Source organism: Gekko japonicus, unplaced genomic scaffold, assembly GCF_001447785.1.
Source record: "Gekko japonicus isolate JY-2015 unplaced genomic scaffold, Gekko_japonicus_V1.1 scaffold208, whole genome shotgun sequence".
Taxonomy (NCBI): domain Eukaryota; kingdom Metazoa; phylum Chordata; class Lepidosauria; order Squamata; family Gekkonidae; genus Gekko; species Gekko japonicus.
The window spans coordinates 294,088-317,877 of record NW_015173680.1 but is presented as its reverse complement, the minus strand read 5'-3'; the positions used below and the strand labels follow the sequence as shown (position 1 = coordinate 317,877).

The 23,790-nt window shown below is 48.5% G+C and overlaps 1 protein-coding gene across 3 annotated transcripts in view; it reads left to right on the top strand.

The window, feature by feature from the left end:
- Positions 1-23,790, top strand: part of GFRA2 (GDNF family receptor alpha 2) — a 116,818-nt gene that overhangs the window by 67,165 nt on the left and 25,863 nt on the right. For all 3 annotated transcript variants that reach the window (XM_015423018.1, XM_015423017.1, XM_015423016.1), the window contains one exon: positions 22,788-22,897. In XM_015423018.1, the coding sequence (XP_015278504.1) occupies positions 22,788-22,897 (110 nt within the window). The remainder of the gene's footprint in view (positions 1-22,787; positions 22,898-23,790) is intronic.

Genomic DNA, 23,790 nt, shown 5'->3' with positions numbered 1-23,790 from the left:
TGCCTGCCTGCCAGCAGGATGTCTCTCTCCCCGCCCCCTCTCCCTGCCCCCCCCCGGATTTCCCAATGCCCCACCACCCAAAATTTTCTGGCTATGCCCCTGTGCCCGATTCAGACCAAATGATGACTGCACATCTCAAGAAGGTCAGGGCTGGCATGAGCTCCCGGTACGCACATTTAGAAACCTCAGTAGTAACATCCGAAAAGATCTGCACACACCTGGAGCAAACTCCTGGCGTCCTAAGGCTGCTTCTCATTAACTGATAATAAAGACCCGGTTGGTATTGTGTCAGATGTGAGTAGCTTGCTCTGAAGGAACTTGGCCAAGGCTAAGCAAGGCCTCAAGGCTGCTTGGGCCAAGTTCTCTGTCCTCTGACTGTACGGGTGTGGGGGGGAAGTGGCAGGACGAAGGAGCGCTCCCTCCCTCCTCCCTCCTTTGCGTGGCTTTTCATGTCTCCCCTGCAGCTGCTAAGATTTCTGACAGGCTCTTTGCACCACAGCTCTGATTGCAGTGGACAGGTTTTAGCTCCCAGAATATAAAACCCTTTTGCAAAACCATAACCTCAGCTAAGGAGAAAGAGAAGGGGAAAAAGGATGAAAAGAGCTGATTTCAGCAGCTGCAGCTTGCTGTATTTTTTCATCCTGCATCAGCAAATCAGGACCACAAATAATCTGGTCTTAACATGCTTCGCTGCTGCTGGCTCGGAAGAATTTCCCATCTTCTACAAAGCTCTGTTTTCTACAGTCTCCAGTGGCAGGCAGAGACCTTCATTTTTCATTGGTTTCTTCCTCCACTCCCTAATCGTCCTCCTCACCCACCAAGCGAGACCTCAGAAGGGAAAGTGGTCCCGGCAGATTCTGCTGATGAAATATACAGTGTTTGTGAGAGGGGGGGGGATAGTGTGTGTGTGTTGACCTGTATTCCTAGTCTAGGAGCACCCTTTGCTTCTATGGGCAAAATGTCATTTATAATAGATGTGTTTCTGAAAGAACATCAGCATGATTCAGCTTTCTCATTACCCTGTGTAATGAGAGGGGCTTGGGGAAGCTGTGCAGAGGTCCAGGTTTCGGTATGGGAATAAGCAGCAAAAACCGCATTTGAGTATTACCTATTGATCACGGTGAGGGAGGTGGTCAAAGAATATTTATTAGTGGGAGAAGGTCTGTCTGCTTCCAAGAATGTCGTCTGGCAGGGCCTCTTGGTTCTCACTAGCTGAGCCAGCCTGGCTCCTAAGAAGACTGGAACTGAGAATTTGTTCCTGGAGGCTGATGGGAAATGCTGCCCTCTTGACCCTATTAGATTTCCCCCGACACATGATATCGTGCCCTAGAATGCTTTCAGAATAGAGCTTCTTGGTGTAATGCATGAGTTGGAACCCTCAGGTGTGGCATGGGGCTCCACCTGCTGGGTTGGTGGCTACTATAAAGCTTCCACGCTCCCCCCTCGCTGTTTTTTGGAAGGATTTATTCCTAATGCAATGTATAGGGAGTGAGAGTGCCATTACCTTTTGCCTCTACTTATGTTAGGGTTGCCAGCTTCAAGTTGGGAAGTACTTGGATAATTTAGGGGTGGAGCCTGAGAAGGGTGGGGTTTGGGAGGACATTAGTGGGACATACGTCCTCCTGGCCCCAAAGAAGTCTGGCTGTCTTCAACCAGGGCCAGGTGAAACTTTCTACCTAGTAAGATCCGTGCCCTGCAGGACCTTGCTCAGTTCTGCAGGGCATGCGAAATGGAGATGTTCCACCAGGCCTACGGTTGAGGACAGCAGTGGTTCCTGACCATGGCCTCTATCTGCCTTATCAACCTCCCTATAGGGGACCCACCCCATGGGGGAGTGAAATGATTTGTATGCCATTGACTGTGTGCTGTATGTTGCATTGTATACTGTTTTATTGCTTAATGATTACTAACTTCATCCATTGTTTTATTTATTGTTTACTATGATGTACACCACCCCGAGCCCTTCGAGGGATGGTGGTTTGATTATGATGAGTCCACCTTCCAAAGCGGCCATTCTCTCCAGGTGAACTGATTTCTGTTGCCTGGAGATCAGTTGTAATCCCAGGGGATCTCCAGCCACCACCTGGAAAATGGCAACCCTACTTAACATGCCTGCTTAGAGGCACAGTAAGATGGTGAAATTAGGTCACTCAGCAATGGAGAGGATTCACCTGGCTCATTCTTCAGGATGTATCTTCTGGTTCTTGAGACACATTTGCATGGATATATGAGGCTGTCTTGTACTGAGACAGACCATTGGTCTATCAAAGTCAGTACTATTGTCTACTCTGACACTCTGTTGTTCACTCTGCATGGTCTTGGGAGCTCCTAATTCTGACTTTGGTGCCAGCCCAGAAGGATACCTTGATCAATGCTACTGAAAGCTGCTGAGAGATCGAGGGCAGTTAGCTAGGTCACACTCTGCCTGCTGTCCTCTCAGTGTCAGTAATCTGGCTGTTTCAGCCCCAAACCTCTGCTGAAAGCCAGATTGAAACATATCTAGATCGTCTGCTTGGTTGAAGCAGACAATCTAGACTGCAAATACCCCTTTCAACTGTGTGTGTGTGTTAAGTGCCATCAAGTCACTTCCGATTTATTTTATTTATTTATTTATAAATTTGGTTGATAGCCCTCCCTCCCCGCAGCGCAGGCTCAGGGCAGCTCACAATCAGGCACAAGCCTCACATAAAACAATTAAAAACATTTAAAATCACTCAACATATTTCGACATTATTAAGTGCTCTCGATGTTCAAGTTAAGTTACCATAAAGATGGCGTATTAATGCTGTTATATCCACTCAGTGCCATCTGTTCCGCTTAGCGCTATCGATCTTTCTTCCAGGGCCAGATAATAATGATGGTACAGTAGTGGCGGCTCCTACTCAAATGCCTGGCGGAAGAGCTCCGTCTTGCAGAACTGTGCGAGGTCCCGCAGGGCCCGGATCTCCTCCGGGAGCTCGTTCCACCAGGTAGGAGCCGCCACCGAAAAGGCTCTGGCCCTGGTAGCAGCCAGCCTGGCCTCCTTGGGACCTGGCATAGCCAGGAGGTATTGCGTCCCAAACCATAGTGCTTGCGGGGGAACATATGGGGAAAGGTGGTCCCTTAGGTATACTGGACCCCGGCCATTTAGGGCTTTAAAGGTAAGAACCAGCACTTTGAAGTGAATCCGGTACGCTATCGGCAGCCAGTGCAGCGCTTTCAGCACAGGCCGGATGTGGTCCCTACTAGGAAGACCCATCAGCAGCCTGGCCGCAGCATTCTGCACCAGCTGCAGCTTCCGGATTTGTGACAGAGGCAGCCCCATATAGAGAGCGTTGCAGTAGTCTAGCCTCGAGGTGACCGTCGCGTGGATCACTGTGGCCAAGTCACTGCGGTCGAGGAAGGGAACCAACTGCCGCACTAGCCGAAGATGGTAAAAAGCTGACTTGGCAGTGGCTGCCACCTGGGCCTCCATAGTTAGCGAGGAGTCCAGGAGCACTCCCAAACTCCTAACCTCAGGCGCTGGCACCAGAGGCACCCCATCGAAGGTTGGGAGAGGGAGCCCCAAACCCCAGACCACCCCGACTTAGGCCCAGGACCTCCGTCTTTGCCGGGTTTAACTTCAGCCGACTCAGTCGGAGCCAACCAGCCACGGCCTGCAACACCTGGTGCAGATCTTCTGGACTGGAGCCTGACTGGCCGCCCAACATCAGATAGAGCTGGGTGTCATCTGCGTATTGATGACACCCGAGCCCAAACCTCCGGGCAATCTGGGCAAGGGGGCGCATGTAGATGTTAAACAACATCGGGGACCATTATGGCAACCTTATGAATTAATAACCTTCAAAATGTCCTGTCATGCCTTGCTCAGCTCTTGCAAACTGAGGGCTGTGGCTGGAGAGCCAGTTCGGTGTAGTGGTTAAGTGTGTGGACTCTAATCTGGGAGAACCAGGTTTGATTCCTCACTCCTCCACTTGGATGACCTTGGACAAGCCATAGTTCTGTCAGAGGTGTTCTTGAAAAAGAGCAGTTTCTGTCAGAGCTCTCTCAGCCCTGCCTACCTCACAGGGTGTCTGTTGTGGGGAGGGGAAGGGAAAGGAGTTTGCAAGCCGCTCTGAGACTCCTTCGGGTAGTGAAGGGAGGGGTATAAATCCAATCTCTTCTCTTCTTCTTGATTGAGTCAATTTACCTCATGTTGGGCCTTCCTCTTTTCCAGCTGCCTTCAACTTTCCTAGCATTATAATCTTTTCCAGCGACTCTTGTCTTTTGATACTGTGACCAAAGTATGATTTAAGTAAGCCATTTTAGCTCCTAGTGATCTAATATGGGCCCCAGCCACACATGCCGGAAAATGCGCGCGGGGGGAGGCGTGGCTATTTGCGCCGTCGCATTCTGATCCGCCATTATGTGATCAGATGCAATGGCAGCGCACCGGGCTTTCGTCCTTTAGCGTGCGCTGCAAAGAGGACAGCCGGAGGGAATAGACGCGCGCCGGCGCAATCACACCGAACAAGTCCGTCTGCAGCCTGTGGCAAACCATTTGCTAGTAGATCTTTGCAGGTACTTTTTAACTGTGTATCTTCAGCGGTACGCCGCGGGTTGTGCTACGCTTGCCAGATGTTGCGGTGTGATTGCGCCCCGAAAATCCGCCCAGCATTCGTGCCTTTCGCGCGGCAAATTCTCCGTGTGACCGGGGCCATGGTAGATTCTGATGAACCCCTATAGTTGTTCAGATCTGCTGTGTCTAATGATGGCTTTTTATAAAAAGTGAAGGCCACACCAACAGGCTTGTTTAGAAGTCTAGGAAGATTACCTTCAGCAAGAGCAGCGTACACAATCAGGCTGGTAGTATTTGCCAGTTTAAGTCATCTCGGAGTTGCAGGGCATGATGGGCAAAAATCAAGAGGGCAAATGCTCGCACAAACTTATGTATCAGGCATCTTGTCTGCTTCCTAATGTGAAATCCACGGGAGATCAACATGGTCTTGGAAAGAGCCCCATGGTCCCAAGCCCTGCCTCCCAGCCCACACTAGGTCAGGTATGGCATCCAGTTGGGCTGCAGCAACTTGCAAAGTGATAGCCAACTCACTTGCCCAGCCTGGGCAACTTGCCCAGTGATGCAGCTAATCTGGGTGCTGTTGAGCAGGTTGTTTGTGCTTGACCAGCCTGGCCTCTTTACCGGGCGAGGGGCTTGGATGCAGTGACCTTGTAGGGTTGCCAGCTGCCTAGAGAAAAAAATATATATCCTGCCCTTTTAATAGAGACTTAGTGGGATATTATTTACCAAGTGCTGTTGTTTGCCTCCATGCCATGAAAAGATTCAGCTGCCCATTTCTACACATTAAGCTTCTATTAAAATGACAGGACATTTTGCTCCAGGCCTGTTGGCAGCTCTGCCTCGAGGCCATCCACCCAATGGGACTTTTCTTGCTAGCTATAATGGACAGTCTGCCCCTGAAATACATCCAAGTAATTGCAATTAGCAGTAGCCCTGAGGATCTCAGGTACAGAACTAACAACCAATAGCAGAAGAATCTGTATAACAGAAGGAGGTACTGGGGGGGGGAAGAAGGGAGTGGTATGGTTGGAAAAGGGAAAGGATGAGTTGAAAAACAGTTATTCTGGGCAAATTAAAAACACAAAGAGAACTCAAGGTGCATCTTCTGGGCCAAGCAAGGGGGGGGGGACATAACTAAGATCCTAGGCTCCTGGTCTAGGACAATTTCTAGACAACTCTGTGTAATAATGAGCAGTCACTGAAGCTTCTAGATTAGGCATCAAGCAGGGAGAAGTGACATTTTCAGCTTGGATTCAGGGACTGCTTGTGCAATAATGGTTTGTTTGTGGTTATTATATTGTTCTACTAATGGTTATAATTGATTTTTTAATTTAAAAAGTAAGTGTAATTAGTATTTATTTTCTACCTGCCTCTCTGCATTATATTGATAGACAAGTTTATCTGGGCGATACTCTTGAAAGGTACAACATTTGAGAAACATGGTAAAGAAAAACAGTCCATCAGCCCATCTCTTCCTGCCTCCTTTCCAGTTAAGTGTGGGTGCCTTTCTTCTAGTATCCAGTGTGTCTGCTGTTCCCAGGTCCATCACTAACAAGGTGGCAATTGGGGTTATAGGGTTGAGGAAGGAACCCATATGCTGACCTCAGCTATCTTTTCATCAGTTTTGGGGATGAGATGGCAGTGACATGAAGGGGTTAGCAGACATGGGAGATGAGAGAACGGGGCAACCAAAAATGACTTCTCCTTGTCTTCATACCCCAACGGTGACTCCTTGTTGCCACATCTGGCCGTTCCCACTTTCTATGCTTGGAGAAGTGTCTGAACCAAGCTGGCCCAGGGATGGGAATGCAAGAGACCTCACAGAAACGGCATGACCATTTGGAATCAAGTTGAAAGAAATCTTTTCAGTGCTTTGTGTGCTTTGCTCAAGGCTAACCACAATCTTAACACAATAATAAGTCAATCCTTGCTAAATAATTAAAAAGCGAACTTTCATAAGTATTGACTTAATGTGACAGCAAGTCTATATTGGCTCAGGGTTTGCTTATGTAAACACAATCTCCTGTTCAGCTTAGTTAGCAGTTCAATGGAATAGAACATTCCTTCAATTAAAATCAAATGATGCATGCCTTTAATTCTTCCCTTCTTTTACCAGGTAATAATAGCCTTTGAACATAGGTGAGAGGATACAGCAGGGAAACCCCCCACCACCACCTTCAAGTGCATTTAAGCACAATGAATCAAAACATGGGTTCTCAAAAAGAATACAGCAGTGCAAAATGCAAAGAGGAGGTTGAGCTAGTGGAGGAGAAGGCTTTGGTCGTGAGCCCCTGGGAAGGTCTTCCATAGAAGCAGAGTTGAAATGAATGGGTGTAGTGGGGCATGCTGTTGGACTTCAGAGAGACCTGCACAGGAGAACGTCCTGGTAGATTGTGCCCTTTGTCTCTCTGAACCATTCCCATCCATAGCCATCTTTTATAAAATGTATGTCTCTCCATGCTACAACCTAGGCCTTTCTGGTCCAATCATTTCCCTCCCACAGTGGCTGACAAGATGCCCCTGGAAAACCCCCAGCACATCTAATTGAGTCTCATGCTAGATCTGTACAGGGGTGGGAGAAGCTAAGGGCCTCCAAGTTTAGTGCGGAAGGGAGCAAGTGTACTTTCAGCTGTATGGCTCTGGGGAGTCTCTGAATGAACAATGCAAGGCTGCACCTTCCTGAGACACTGAGCAGGTTCTGGCTTCTAAAGAGGCTGATGACTCTGTCATTAGGAATGCTAACTTTGGTTTTTGAGAATTCTGGCCACTCAGGCTGAGAGCTTCTAAGCATGGGCAAAGTGGTCCCCCTGGAGGGAGGATTAACTATTGTGTGCAAAAACAGAGCCTAAGGCTAATGTGTTTCTGAGGCTGTAGTGAATGACCTTCATCTTGGAGAGTCCAGTTTTGGAAAAGGAGCATTGCTCACTGGTAGATGTAAATTGAGTACGTGCTTCTGGGTGGCAGCTGAATACCAGAACTCTTCCAGACTGGGTATGCGTAGTGGTACAGTTTTTATGGTCTACATCTGGCAAGCAAGAGCTGTTTTGCCGTGGCCCTCTCTTCCAGGCCCCATCCAGCAACCTGCAGGTCCTGCCCATCTTTGTGTTGCCAATTGCTTGGAGAAAAAATATGTCACAGGCTTATTTTCCAGGTTGATGTTATTTACCTCCAATGCCAGGAAAAGGTTCAGGGCTCTTTTTGTAGAAAAAGCCCAGCAGGAACTCATTAGCATAATTGGCCACACCCAACACCAGGAACTCATTAGCATATTGGGCCACACCCCTGACAGCACAGCTCATTAGCACATTAGGCCGCACCCCCACGTTACCAGAAGTGTGGTTATCCAGCCACACCCACCTTTTGCTTGTTATTCTGTTTACCTTGTTTGTTGTCAAAACCCAGGGCATTTTTGTAGCAGGAACTCCTTTGCATGTTAGGCCACACACCCCTAATGTAGCCAATCCTAATGAGTTTCTGCTATTGGGTGTGGCCTATTATGCTAATGAGTTCCTGTTGGGCGTGGCCAATTTGGGAGCCAGCCGGAACTCCATACCTGTGCGTTCCTGCCCAAAAATAGCCCTGGTTCAACTACTCATTTCCACACATTATTAAAGAGAAAGTACATTTTTCTTCAGGCCTGTTGGCAGTCCTAACCCGTACCCACATCTATGGGATTTAGAAAGCTAAACGATCCTGCCTGTTTCCCAAAATGCTCACCACCATGGAGCCATAGTACTGCCTGGTCAGATGTTGGGTCCTCAGCAGTGGAAGAACCGAGGAAAATTTTCCCTCTTGCAAGCTTCTGTCCCAAAGGAAGGTCACTACTTACACTTAATCTGTAGTATTCCATATTCTTGGATCTCTATTTACAACCTCTAAGAGAGGTTTGAACCCGGCCCCCTGTAGTCTCACTAAATGCAAATGCTGAAAAAAAATCTTTTATTCGCTTTTATCCTACATTTCACCTGAGAAGCTATTACAGTGAGTTTTCTGTCTGAGTGGGGACTGGAACTCAGTCTTTGTTTGATGCTCTATAACCACTATGCCAATTTTCTCACCACACCATGGTTGCAATGATTTAGCAGGTACAGCCCAATTTGTTTATTTCCCTAGAACTCTTCCACTCAGCTCCTTTTGCAGTAGCTATATCGTTCTATCTTTTGATAGCATTACTCAGGGTTTTTTTTCCTACTATGTGTGAAGAAGGCCAATTTTGCATCCTTCTGTGCCAGACCTTGTCTGGCTTTACAAACTGAACACTTAGCATCTCTGTTAAACAGCTCTTGAAAATGGCCATGTCTTGTGACTGTTCACAGGTGAAGGGGGAGCTTGGTTCCTGTGAGCATTCCATACCATTTGTTTGCCAAAATACATAATCAAAGGATCCCAAGCCAAGGCAGTATCTCCCAGCTATATATTTCTATAGAAGGAATGCAAGTATATCAAAAAGGAATGACTGGGAGGTTTCATGTGGAAATGGAGTCCTCGCACTGGGGGGTTGGAGAAGGGGATTTTAATTTTCATGTTTTGATTTATACCTTGTCTCGGAGCATTTCAAGAGAATAACAGCCAAGCTGGACAATGTCTCTCTTTCACTTCCCTCCCTCCCATTTTCCAGATCCTTCGCCAGTTCTGGTTTCAGCTTGAAGGCTGGACAGGACCACCTGTCCCCAGAGCTGTGAATGGCAGCTTGGCCACTGTTCGCTGCTCCCAAGGAATGGTTGGCCAAGGTGCTCTCAACCCAGGCACTTAGAAAGACAGAAATCTGAGAAGCCGCGGGACGGTTTCCAGCAAGGTTTATTCCTAGCAGTTAAAATCTCGTCCAATCACTGTGGATTCATTGTATCTAATGGAAAGAGCGACATCTGGCTTGGATATTATGAAAAGATTACCAGCTGGCTTGTCATGTATTATGAAAAGAATAACATTTGCCTTGGAGGATGCTACAAGCCAGGAGCAGGGCCCGAGGGACCGCAATGACAAATTTCCATCAGGGTTGGCAATGAACTTGCTGCACTACTTCAAGTCAATTGATGTGCCTCTGACTCGGATCACGGGATGGGGGAGGCAGCAGAATCCCAGCATTTCTCCTCCTGCCTGGTGGATAAATTAACTGGATGACTTACATTGATCTTTTCCTATACCCCATTAGAACTTATACTAGAGGAGACCTTGCTCCCATCTGGAATGTGGTTTATGCGTTTAGTTTAGGATGGACTCTGGTTTTGAGCAAATAAATAATAACTCAGTCCACCTGCCTGGATGTTGTTGAAAGCCTGGCAAAAAAAATTCTAGCTGGGCCTTGTGACTGAATTGTCATAAATCATAGCCTTGTTCTAATGGGTGCTTAAAGCACTTCACTAATGCTATCTCAGGAGTCTCGAGAATCCTCTGAGGCAGACTTATAATGTTATCTGATCTCCAGCTCCTTTTTGGCTTAGTTCTTGCTTCCATTATATGGTCGCTGAGAGCATTTCTGCCCATGTGTTTGCTGGGTGGTGGAATATTTGTAGGGCTGAAGTTGACCTCGTCGGTTTCCCCACCCAAGAAAACAAAACAAAGCAGCCCCGTTGGTTTCCCCACCCAAGAAAACAAAACAAACAGGAGCCTTCTCTTACGTCCAGGCCTGAACAACACAATGAATTTCTCCAAGAGCTCCCCTTTAGTTGGGTAAGGATACGGCACACGCAGCCTCGCGAAGGGGCAAATAATGCTCCTGGGGCGGGCCTTCTCTTACGTCCAGGTCTGAACAACACAATGATTTTCTCCAAGAGCGCCCCTTTAGTTGGGTCAGGATACGGCACACGCAGCCACGCGAAGGGGCAAATAATGCTCCTGGGGCCATTACAGGTTTGGAAACTGATGCGGGTAGGGGACGGCTGAATCCCCGTCTCTCTGCAATACTGAAATCCCAATCGGAATCAGGCTCTGCAGTGCTTGGGGAAGGGTTGCCAACTTCCAGGTGGTGGCTGGGGATCTCCTGGGATGACATCTGATCCCCAGGTGACAGAGATCAGTTCCCCTGGAGGAAACGGCCACTTTGGAAGGTGGACTCTATGGCATTATATCCCATTCAACCCTCCCCAAACCCCGCCCTCCTCAGACTCCACCCCCAGAATCTCTAGCCATTTCCCAAGCTGGACCTGGCAACCCTAGCTTGGGGAAATGTTCCCTGCAGTTGTCATGTAGCTTCTAGGGTTGCCAGCCTCCCGGGGGAGGGGGATTGGAGATCTCCTGGGATTGCAACTGATCTCCAGACGACAGAGATCAGTCCCCCTGGAGAAAGTGGCTACTCTGGAAGGTTAGACCCTATGGCATTATGCCCCAAACCCTGCCCTTCCTAGGCTCCACCCCCAAAGTCTCCAGGTATTTCACGAGAGTGAGCTGGCAACCCTACCAGCTGTAGGCGGTGTGATTCAGGTCAGGAGAATCCCAACCAGACCCGTGGAGAAATGTATCATGTAGTTGGGGCCTCCACGGACATTTTAATATCTCAGGCAAAGCTGAGGTGGTGCAGATTGGGAAGCGAGGAGTCCCCAAGGCTGTGAATGGTGTGAAGAGCAGCCTTGCAAAGCCCTGGCTCCCAGCCTTGCTGCTGTACCTGATGGTAGCATTCCTGTGAAGTGCAGTCGGCAGAGATTACGGGAACTGCATTTCATCCTCTCTCGTCCCTGTCAAGGCCCTTTGTCATTGTTCACACCCGGAGCGGATGTCCAGAACTTGCGGCGAGATAACCAGAGGGCTCAGCAGACCCATCAGCATGATGCAAGCTGGCATGCGTGATCCCTTCCTAGAAACTGCCACTGCAAATGTTGGCTGCTGATGCGAGAAGGTTTAACAGCTTTCACACCAGCCTCTGTCCTGACTTCCCCTCTCCTTTGGCAGCCTTCCCTTCACATTCTCTGTGCGTTGCCCTTGTGTCCTGCCGGTGGGCCTCCTGGAGGTTTTGGGCTGGCCACTCTTGGAAAGGGGATGCTGGACTAGCCACCTTGTGTGAGAACAACCACTTGGGTTTTCTTTTTCCCTACGCCAGTGAACCCCTCCCCATCTGGCAGAGACTGGAGAAAGGTCATGTGCTCAGGGAAACAGAGAAGGCCAGCTGCTTAAGCACACTTCGTGAGGAGGAAACTTTGCCAGTTTGGTGTAGTGGTTAAGTGCGCGGCCTCTAATCTGGGAGAACCGGGTTTGATTCCCCACTCCTCCGCTTGCACCTGGCTGGATGGCCTTGGGCAAGCCATAACTCTGGCACAGCTGTTCTTGAAAAAGAGCAGTTTCTGTCAAGAGTTCTCTCAGCCCCACCTACCTCACAGGGTGTCTGTTGTGGGGAGGGGAAGGGAAAGGAGTTTGTAAACCGCTCTGAGACACCTTTGAGTAGTGAAGGGCGGGGTATAAATCCAATCTCTTCTTCTCCTTCTTCTCCTTCTTCCATACCACTTGCGAGCCACTTGCAGTGTGCCTGGCCATCCGTGGGGTGGCCATGGTAAAGGTAAAGGTAAAGGTTCCTTGAAAGCCAGTCGAATCCGACTCTAGGGTTGCGGTGCTCATCTCTGTTTCAAAGCTGAAGAGCCAGCACTGTCCGAAGACATTTCCGTGGTCATGTGGTCGGCATGACTAAACACCAAGGCGCACGGAATGCTGTTACCTTCCCACCAAAGCGGTACCTATTTATTTACTTGCAATTTCTTGCTTTCGAACTGCTAGGGGTGGCCATGCAAAGAATCTAAATGCAAGACTGGCAAGCCTGCCCAATTCTTTATACTGGGGCATACTGGAGTACTTTGGCTGTGATCCAGCAAATTTTTGTGCTAGGAATGAGAGGGAAGAGAATGGCTTCCTTATCTGATTGGATTATCCTGGCTGGGTTGCTGGAGGAGGACCGCTGAAGCTGTTTACACGGGTTGCAAGCCAGTTATAACTGACCTCTCTGAGGCATCACTGCTTTTGCAGAGTTGCCAGCTCTGGTTGGGGATTGGAAAATATCTGGAGATTTTGGGGGTGGAGCCTGAGGAGGGAGAGGTTTGGGAAGGAGAAGCCCTGTTGGACTTTTGAGCCTTTAAATATTACTGGGTGCATGAGCAAGAGCCATACGCTGTGTACTTGATTATAAAAAGATTACAGTACTAAAAGATGAAAGGGCAGGGGAACGTTTGGAAATAAATAAATATAGAATACATCCTAGCTGCTAACTACATCCTATCAGTTACATAACTACAGGAATAATAATGGCTACTCCTCTCCTTCTTGCTCAGGACAAAGAGCGGAAGATCAGCTATAAAACTTGTGAATACAGGCATGCAAGATCAAAGCATTTTCTACAAACAAGGTGCTAACTGACCAATCGAAAGGTTACAGGTCTAGGGTTGCCAAGTCGGATCGGCGCTGGAGTGGGGGACTCCAGTGCCGCTCCGGGAGTGCGTGCGCATGCACAAAGCGCGCGCCGCATCCATGTCACCCGGAAGTGATGCGACCACGCTGGGCACGCTGAGGGTGGGGCCATGACCATCCAAGGGAAAACCATAGAGTGGTCGCGTCACTTCCGGATGACGTGCACATCGCGTGCTTGGGGGTGGGGTTCCCCCTGGGGCCTGATCCGGCGGCGGCGGGGAACAGGCCTCTGGGGCGGGGGTTTCCCTGCCCCCCGGGGGGACTTGGCAAGCCTATACAGGTCACTTAATAAGGTTAAACAACTCCCACTAATTTTCCCTGGCAAACTAATCTCTATTCTAAGTGGTTATAGGTAACAGTACGTAATATCCTGTTTACTAAAAACATCTAGCAGTATCAGTCAACCACCCTATAATGACTGAAATGTTAGCAGCTTGTAAACCCCGACAAGGCCTTCAATGGGGTTTAATGCCATAAAGTCCACCATCCAAAGTGGTCATTTTCTCCAGGGGGACTGATTTCTGCTGCCTGGAGATCAGTTGTAATCCCAGGAAGTCTCCAGCTACCTCCTGGAGGCTGGCAACCCTAGCCTGTTGAGACATATGCATGTGCTCAACTCTTTGTCCCCAGGACAATCTGGATAGATCTAGTTGAACATTTTCAGGTGCTTTGGAAGGAATTTGGAAAGGAGCCTGGCTATTCATTCAGACGTAATATTACCATGTGCTGGTTGAGTGGAAAAAAGAAACAATGGAGAACACGAGGTTGGAACCAGCCTGTGTTTTCCATCTGGAATCTGGCTGGAATCTGAATCTAGACCAGGGGGTTAGTCTGAAATATGCCTCTACTTGCCTCCTGAGAACTGCCAGCTTTTTTAGTCCTGCTGGGAAACAGGGATGAGGAAAATGACCGCAGAGTTGGCTTAGGGTGGAGGCAGAAATTTGTCCCCCCCCCCCCCCCCCCATTTTGGTATTTTCTCTGCAGCAGCAGAATTAGTTCCAGTCTCAAAGCTCAAAGGTTCCATGCTGGCATCAGTGTCTCTTCATAGTGTCTGTAAAGACAGAAAAGATGGGCTGTTGTGCTATGATTGGTATGGCATAATGCAGCTAGGAACCTTGCAGGGCCTCCATAATGATCGTGAATTCAGCCCTCTGGACTGAAAATGACAGGGTCCACATAACCCATTATTGCCTTTGTTTACTAGCCATTGGTCTGTCAGATTGGAGGAAGGAAGTGAGGCTCCTGTCTTCCTCCTGGGCAGTGGCATCCACTTTTGTCCCACTCCCCCAACATGACTTGCAGGCAGACATGACATTGGGGAACTAACGTTCCAAAATGCGCTGGGGCCCAATTCCATCAGCGAACCTGGTATGGGGGGAGGAATGGCTTTAGCTTTGTCTGCTGCACTGTTTTGGGGAGCCCAAATGCCTGTGGGGGGGCCTTGCTGTGGAGCTCCCTGTGCCGCAGTCTGTGCATGTGGAGCCCCCCTCCTTGCAGGAGAAATAATTCCCCTGTGCGGTCATTCCGGCTCAGGACAATGTTGTGGAATGGAAAGCTGAGCCCAAACGACCCCCTCGTGCTGTGCTCCCAAGCTGAATTGGGTCCCAGCACTTTTGGGAACGCGAGTCCCCAGATGTAACATCAGTCTGTGACTTGTGGCAGATGTGTCATCTAATTTGGCCTTTAGTTGGAGGACTGAGAGAAGGGAAGGGGTCTCTCTGGTTAAACGGCTCTTTTTCAAACTGCTGTTGGAGTATGTAATCCACACATTTGGATTATATGGAGTCTGGGTTACCTACCTGATGAAACAGTCACGACATTCGTTGTGGATTCTCCCCAATTCCTGCATGCATAGTTGCGACCTTTTCCGTTTAGGAAAATGGCACGGGGGGGGGGGGGGGGCTGAAGCCCCATTTCCCCACAGGCCACAGCCCCAAGCATACAGTAGGGTTGCCAGCTGTGGACTGGGAAATTCCTGGAGATTGGGGGGTGGAGTCTAGGAAGAGTGGTGTTTGGGGAGGAGAAGGACTTCAGTGCAATATGATGCCATAAAGTCCACTTTCCAAAGTGGCCCTTTTCTCCAGGGGAACGGATCTCTGTTGCCTGGAGATCAGTTGTAATTCCAGGATATCTCCAGCTACCACCTGGAGGTTGGCAGCCCTGTCACAGAAGTTGGCAAGAAAAATATGCTCTGCTCAAACTGGTCAGAGGCTTGGTTGAGAACCCAAGAGGCAGAGGAATGGAAGGAGGGCATTTCTTCGGACTTCCGCACCACCTCCAAGTACAAAAAAGGAGTGAAAAGTTTATCAGAACCAAGGCAGGGCCTCTTCTTGGCTGCCTGCCTGGATGTAACTGCTAACAAGGAGAATGGAAAGTGAAACGAAATTAAAGCAACTGCTTTGTCCCTAAGGAGCTATGTCAAAATGGCTATGCAATTCAGTACGAGAACATGGCCGGGTTCTCAACCGCCCACAACACCCACCCCTCACAGAGGGTCCAAGCTTTAACATGCAGAAGGCCTTTCCAGAAGGTGTGATATCTGGGCTGCGGAAAGACTATGGCCTGAGGCCTTGAACAGCCATTGCTGCTCTCAGGAGACAGCATTTGGCCAGGGATGCTGAAAACTTCAGTCCCCCCCCCATACAATCGGCTCTTGAACTTACCTTGTTCACCATGCCTGTTTTGTGCTGAGCAAATGCCTCATGTGTGATTGTATTGACAATCCGCTCGTAAGTCGAAACAAATAGTATCTTGAGCAGTTTTGCATCTTTGCAGTGCTCTTAGGGTTGCCAGCCTGCAGTTGTCAAGCCCTGGGAGCAGTTGGGGGTGGGACTTGGTGTACTGGCATTGTACCAGTAAGCTGACAGCGCTTCCAGGAAAAAAAACCCATAGAGTTTATGTAAATTCTAGAGGATCCATGATGTCACTTCAGTTTTTACTGGAAGTGACATCAGGGTGGTGGCATGATGCGGCCCACCTTCCATTCCCCCCCTATTTCCTCCTGCTTGGACCTCAGGCCATGGTGGGCAAAGGAATAGGATGCTGTGTAGTCTAGTGGAAGACCTGGCATCCCTAGATGTCATCCAGCATGATAGACTCACAGCTTACCGTACTGGCCTGCTTGGATTACATCCAGGATGGACAGGGACTGTCTTAGCTAAGGGGCAACAGGAACAGCTGCCTGGGCTGGGGGGGGGGAAGAAGAAGAGCAGGGTCCTGTTTTTGCTTTTACCTGCCCCCCCATCTGGGGCTTGGCAGCTGGCTTCCTGCAGCAGCAGTGTCTCCTGCCCACCTTGCTCAGGGTGAGGGCCACCCCTTGTTTGGCCCTGGTGAGGGCGGGGGTGGCAGTGCTACTGGGCCCCCATCCTGGGCTTTTGTCTATGACTCCAGAATCACTCAGATGCCCTGTATATTGTCTGCCTTTGAACAGGGTCTGGAAGCCTCAACCAATCCAAACTAGTTCCTCTGCTGGGGAGGCCTTGTTGCAGGAAGCCCCTCTGGAGAAACTCAGCTGGTGGAAAGCAGCACGATGGCATTCTCGGCAGTGGCTTCTGCTCTCTGGCGGTCTCTCCCTGGCACTGTGGAGTGTTCTTTCTCTAGAGGTCTTCCAGTATTCACTAAAAACTTAAAAAAAATTTTTTGGAAGGCATATTTTAGTTAAATCTGTCTTCTGTGCATGTAAGTTTTTAAAAACACCTATCTAGTCGTTCTGTATGTCTTTTAATGTTGTAAGTTGTCATAAGTATTTATTTTTAAATAGACACGAAGGAGAGAAGTAACTAAATATGTCCCAACCAACATCGCAATGGGCAGGGTGTGCATCAGCTGCACAAAGCACACGTGTGTTGCTTTTGCACTTGCACAGTCAAGTGGCATGAAGCAGTCGACAGCATTCATTGTTCTGGTGCACACTTGGAACTGGCTGGATCAAATATGGATGCCACATGGCAGTTCAAGAATGGGTAGAACCGCCCTGACCTGATAGCCCAGGCAAGCCTGATCTCGTCAGATCTTGGAAGCTAAGCAGGGCTGACCCTGGCAAGTAATTGGAGGGGCGACCTCCAAGGAATCCCGGGGCTCAGGACGCAGAGAAAGGCTATCAGGCCACCTCTCTGGAATGTCCAAACCCCATTAGGAGTCACCAGAAGTCACCATGACTTCCAAGCATACACACACACACACACAAATCCCCCCATAAGAATGTGTAGAGCCAATTAATAACAAATACACAGAATCATGTATAGCTTTGGGAGTCAGGCAGGCAGAGATGAAAAATGGGAATAGTTGGAACAGTAGAGAAAGAAGCCACACAGCATCTCTACCGAATGCAGATCAAGACAACCAAGGAAACCACCTCTTTTGCCAGTTGATTCCCCCCCCCCCACACATCAGATGAACTGAGCAAATGGATCAGAGGAAGGGTGGCGGACAGCCAGGGTGATCATCTCCAGATTGGGAAATTCCTGATTTGGGGGAAGTGTCTGGGGAGGATGGGGTTAAGGGGGGGACCTCCACAGAGTTCAGTGCCATAGCTGGCACCCTCCAAAGTAACCATTTTCAACAGGGGAACTGATCTGTGTACTCTAGACCTCAGTTGTAATTCCAGAAGAGCTCCAGCCCCCTGTGGGAGGTTGGCAACCCCAGGATAGCCATGGCAAAGTCATCTGGAGCTGATGATTGTTGAGTCAGCCAGTCAAATGGACAAGGCTAGAACAAAGAGACAAACCTCTCCTGGCATACCCCCCAAAAAGCAGTACACTCTTTAAATAACAACATATTGAGGGTCCCGGAGCCAAAGAATATCCGCCTGGCCTCAGTGAGAGTTAGAGCCTTTCTAGCGGTAGCTTCAGCTTGGTGAAAAGGACTTCCGAGTGAGATCCAGGCCCTGCGGGACCTGGTTCTGCAGTGCCTGTAAAATGTAGTTGTGCTGCCAAGCGTATGGGTGAGAGCTCTTCCTGTCTCTTCCCCCTTTTTTCTTCCCTGGGACAGTGATAGTGCTATTATGTGCCATCTGATTTATCGTAAATATTTGAATTGGTTAAATTTATATGATTTTACTTGTATTTTAACCATTATATGTTGCGATTTGCTCTGAGCCCCACAATAGTGGGGGAGAGTGGAACAGAAATTGAATAAATAAACAATAAACCATGCAACCAGGGGTCATTTCGTCGAAAAAGAGCTAGGGGAACTCATTAGCATAACTCATTAGCGTATGCCACACCCCCTGACATCAGGGGCCTGGCAGTGGACCTGCAAGGCCAGCGGGAGTGCGAGGAAGCCCCACCAAGGCCCTCCCTGGCCCCAGGCAGGCAGGGGTGGGGAGAGGCGGGGAGGAAGCAACTTACCCTCCCTCTTCTCCTGCCTCCTCCTGGCTGAATGAGGGCTGGAAGCGGGGTGGCCGGAAGCAGGGGGCGGGGCTTCGTCATATGCCCCGCCCCCTGCACCTCACCCGGGGGAACTGCGTTCCCCCGCGTTCCCCCCCGAAATGACTTCTGCATGCAACTCTCCTCCTTATGAGCAGGACTGAAATGCCTCTTTTTTAAATGGATTTTTAAAAAACAGATCACAAAAATGATTGATGAGGGAAGGGGAAAGCAGTGTGAGAAAGCACACACACAGAGCATTTTTGATCCAATTTCAAACATTTGCAAAACAAAGACTTTTCTTTTGAGGTTCAAGGGTTCTGCTTGCAATATGTGAACAAACTGTCATCTGAACGGAGAGGTGATTGAGCATCCCTGTACTGGGCAAGACACACCAATGATCTGTTTCATTGCAAGGCAACTCTTTATAGAAGACGCTTCAGCTCTTCTCTTCCCCAGCTGAGTGTTCTGGTCTGTGTGTATGCCAGGGAACATAAACATCAGAAATTCATTGTGACAGCGTGAAAGAAGTGCTATGTTGCCTTTGAAGAACACCCAGGTAGGTGCCACTTGGATATCCTGCCTTGGGCACTAAAAGCAGACTGGTCCTGATGAGGCTGGTTTCAGTTTTTTGTACGCTTTCGGCAGATCCTTTCCTACCCTATGTGCTCAAAGCCACAACACTACCTGTACTGCAAATGGTTGCCAACCTCTAGATGGGGCCTGGAGGTCTCCTGGAATTACAAGTCACCTCCAGGTTGCAGAGATCAGTTCCCTTGAAAGAAATGGCAGCTTTGGGGGGTGGGCTGTATGGGAATACATCCCTCCTAAGCTCCTTCTCCTATCCCTGCTGACCCCTCCCCAAACTCCACTCTTCCTAGGTTCCATCCCCAAATCTCCAGGAATTTCCCAATCCAGAGGTGGCAACCCCATGCAGACCTCCATCAATAAATGGGTGACTGATGTCTTTCCAAGTGTCTGTTGTCTTCTAGCCAGGGTGGCTGCTCCAGTTGTCCTGGCTTGCGGTATATACAAACTGGTGTTAGTGTGCTTGGAGCCCAAGGTTCATTGCATAGCTTGCTACTCTTACAGGTGCCTATGAAAACCGAAGAACATGATATATCTCTTTCCCCACCTTGCAAACACCACAACGCTCACACACACACTGTGCTGGGGAGCTGGGATCAATTGCAGCCTTTTCTGTACTATGCTCTTAAAATGAGAAAAATTGAGTTTCAGATGTAACACCTTTACTGGCAACAAAAATGTGGGTAACTTATATTATCACATATAAAAGACCCTTTTGTCACCTGGAGGGCTGCTGCAGAGGTGTCCCCTCCTCTCATATAAGGTGTGTTGGGCTGGTAATGAAGCAGGATAATCAGTCTCCCTCCCACCTCCATACAGCCACTTAGCTTGGAGGGGCAGCATGATGGGGGGCATCTCTGTCTTTAAGTCCTCTCCTGGGAATTCTGAGCATCCATGTGGGACTGGGGCTCATTTGCTTTGCATGCAGAGGATCTCAGGGTCAGTCCTTGTTAAAAGTATCAGGTACTAGTTGATACAAAAAATTTGAGAAAACTGCTGCCGGTCGAGTAGACAAATCCTGAACTCTATCGACCAATGGTCTGACTCAGTATACAACAGCTTAATGTGGTTGTCAGCAGAAGCACATCAATGTGCTGTGTTGGGAGTGCAGATGTGATGTACCTCCACCCACACGTTCCTAGCATGATGACTGTGGTTGCAGAGATTCCAATGGATAGAGATGCTTCCTGTCTCCCCAAAATATACCTTGAAACATTTATGTGCCCAATGGCCATAATGAATTCATCCTGCAAGTAAAAGTCCACTTTCAGGCCACCTGTCCAATTCCACTTGGTTGGGGACAATGCTCCCTCTAAGCTGTGGAGACTTGTGAGCAAAAATTCTACTTTGTGAGCTACTGGTATTAAAGCTGTGAGTGAGCGATTTTTTTTTTTTTTACAAAGGTTTATTTCTAGCCCTGAAAGAACGAAGTCATTAAACATAGTCAAATTGTGCGCGATTTGGCTACTGCATAAATTAGTTTGCTCTGGAGCCATCCTTCCTGAGCTAAGACAAAAATGTGTGCAACAGAGGCTAAAAAACTGAGCCAGCTCACACTAACTCAACTTAGAGGGAACACTGCTTGGGGATGGTAATAATGCTCATTTCTCAGCCCCACCTGTTCCTTGGCCGGAGGGGAGCACTTTCTGACCTCTTCACTGCTGCCATTCCTGGCTCTGTAATTGTGGGAGAGCATCTGCGGATACATTTCATGCACTGCTAGATTTTCTCACCCCAGAAACAGCCGCAGTTGGGCAACAAGTGAGCCCTGTGGCCTATGTAAGCAAGTCTGTTCCATTCACACACACTCCTCTGAAGTTGTGAACGCCGATGTGGAGTTCTCACCAGGGAAGCTGCCACCTCCTTTGCAGAACACAATTCCCACCCTATATTTTCAATCCATTCTGGTGGCTTTCAGCGAGTGACAGTGTCATTTATCACTACAGAAAAGTGACAATTAACAAGTGAGCAGACTAACATATGGAAATCCCAGGAGATATGTCCCTTTGGAAATAGTGTGGGCTTCTTGGTATCAGAAAACACAGAGCATTTGTAGGCAGTTTCTAGCATGGATGAAGTAAAGTTTGTTCCATTAGAGCTACAAAACACAAATTGGATTGCCCTGGCCTGGATAGCCCAGGCATGCCCAATCTTGTCAGATCTCAGAAGTTAAGCAGGACCAACTCTGGCAAGTACTTAGAAGGGCGACCTCCAAGGAATACCAGAGGCAGGACGTAGAGGCAGGCTAATCAAGCCACCTCTCTGAAAAATGCCCAAGCCCCCAGTAGGGGTTGCCAGAAGTCAACCATGAGTTCCAGGCAAGCGCGCGCACACACACAAAACACAAACTGGGTTTGCTGGCCCAATTCTTACTGATTTGTCAAGAAGGAGGAGGAGGAGAAGAAGAAGAGGAAGACGAAGAAGAAGAAAAGAGATTGGATTTATACCCTGCCCTTCACTACCCGATGGAATCTGAATGGCTTACAATCCCTTTCCCTTCCCCTCCCCACAACAGACACCCTGTGAGGTAGGTGGGGCTGACAGAGCTATTTCAAGAACTGCCCTTGAGAGAACAGCTCTGAAAGAACTTATGACTGATCCAAGGTCACACCAGCAGCTGCATGTGGAGGAGTTGGGGAATCAAACCCGGTTTTCCCAGATTAGAGTGTGCACTCCTAACCACTACACCAAATTGGTTCTCCTGGACACTGCTGGAAGTCAGGTGGAGGGTCAATTCGCACAATCCAATGAACATATTGAGAATACCAGTTGAGTGTAACCATGCAAAGTTGGGTGTAGTGGTGAATGCATGGATGAGGATCTGAGAGATCCAGATTCAATCTCCATTTGGCTGTGAAACTCACTGGGTGATCTTGGGCCAATCTTTCTCAGCCTAACCTACACCACAGGGTTGTTGTGAGGGTAAAAATGGAAGATGGGAGATCAGCATATGCCAACCTGAGTTCCATAGAATAATTGCGGGATTTTAAACATTTACTAAATAAATATGTTCAACACATGGTGAACTGGTCATAACTTGGGCCAGGTTTATTGTGCCCTTCTTGGTAAAGCTGCTGTTTCTAGAGGATTGTTTTATTGATCAATAAACGTTTAAGACCTTACACACTCTTTGCAGTTAATGCAAGTCTTACTGAATGTGTGGTGTGGCATCCAGATTTGGCAGGTAGCAGCTGGGAAACATGCATGCACCCATTCCACAAAGAGACCAGCCTTCACTGCTCTGATGCTTGAACTTCCTGGAGTTGTGCAAAATAGTCTCCCAAATTGATTTTCAGGTTAAAACTAGAAATGCCGATAATATAGACTTTTTGCTTGAATACCACTTTGATTTTGAAAATGTTTTTTTCAGTCCCGTTTGGACCATTTTTTGCCTTCTTGTTGTGACTGCTTCCTCTTATCTGGATGAGCGATTCCATCCCCCATCAGCTCTACATATGTGACGCTGTCACTGAAAGCAAGAGAGAGCAAGTGAGAGTGAGGGCAAGTGAGGGCAATGTACATGGATAAGCAAATATTTTCACAAGGTGTGCTGGAAAACTTTTCTTTAAAAAGGAGGTTGTTTTTCAGGGTTGCTGAAAATATTTTTCTAAAAGTGTGAGCAGTTTCAGCTCTGTTGCAGTTGATTCGCTTCCCAGCATGACACACATCACACCTACGTGGGAACTCATCCTGAGAGCTTCCTGTGGCAAGACTTCTCTGCCTTCTCTTGCTCAGGGCACGAGGCTCAGAAATCCAAGAGCAACAAAGGGCAGCATTAAGTAAATTGTGAAATTGCAGCTCCAACCTTTGACTGCCCTCAGCTCAGTGTGAACTGAGTGCCTCCCCCCCCCAAAGTAGTTTAAAAAAACAAAACAAAAACCTTTGCTTTCTCCATTGTCTCTTGTAACCAGGTCAAGACTGGCAGATTTTCACACAAATTGTCAAGCATCTTTCCAGTCACTTACCAGCTGCCCTGGGGACAATTATCAGGCATGTCTGGGTTCCTATGCTGGCCTAATTGGTAAGTTTTCTTACATTGTCCTTCTTGCCGAGTGAACTAACTTTTTTTCCTTATCAGGAGTTGAAAATTCTGGACCACCTGAAGTTTCTAAACTCTCTTTAAATGCAACGGCATGTAGATCACACAACGGTATTCAAAAGATCTCCAGAGCATGCATGATACTTACTTAGAGTGTGGTCACACATGCGATATAAAGCGGGGGGGGGGCATTTCCTCTGGAGGAATTTGACCCGCAGTTGCGCAGTCACACAGTCCTTGGAAGCTGCGGGCACAGCCCACCACTGCGTGATCAGACGAAACTACGTGTGAGTCGGGTTTCTTTTTTTGCTGTTTGTTTCCAGTGTGCTTAAACGAGGAATCGATGAATCGCATCTCTGCACTGAGGGCTCCCTATGGAGTTTGCGATTATGCGCATACTGAGAAGGGGGGAAAATAATGGCATGAACTCAGGATGGCCTGATCAGACCATCCCGACGCCATGAGAGTGCGCTGGAGCGATCAGACATGGGAAAGTCCGTCCGTGGGCTATCACAACCCATTTACTACCAGATTTTCCCTGGTATTTTTTTACTCCGCTTCTGTGGCAGAGCAAAATGGGTTGCCGACAGGTGCGGGGCACTTCCCAGATGTTGTTGTCTGATTGCGCCCTTTAAATCCACCCAGCATTCACGCCTGTGGCAGGGCTAATTTTGTGTGTGATCGCAGCCTTACTTAAAACATTTATTCCATGCTTGTTCTCTCAAAGAGATCCAAAGCAGCTTACAACACCAAAATACAATTAAAATGCTTTAGAAAAAGTATAATTGAAATAAAACAAAAAATAACTTGCTATATCATAGGGCTAGTCCTGGATCCAGTAGGCCAGCTAACCCAAGGCCACAGGGCATGAGCAA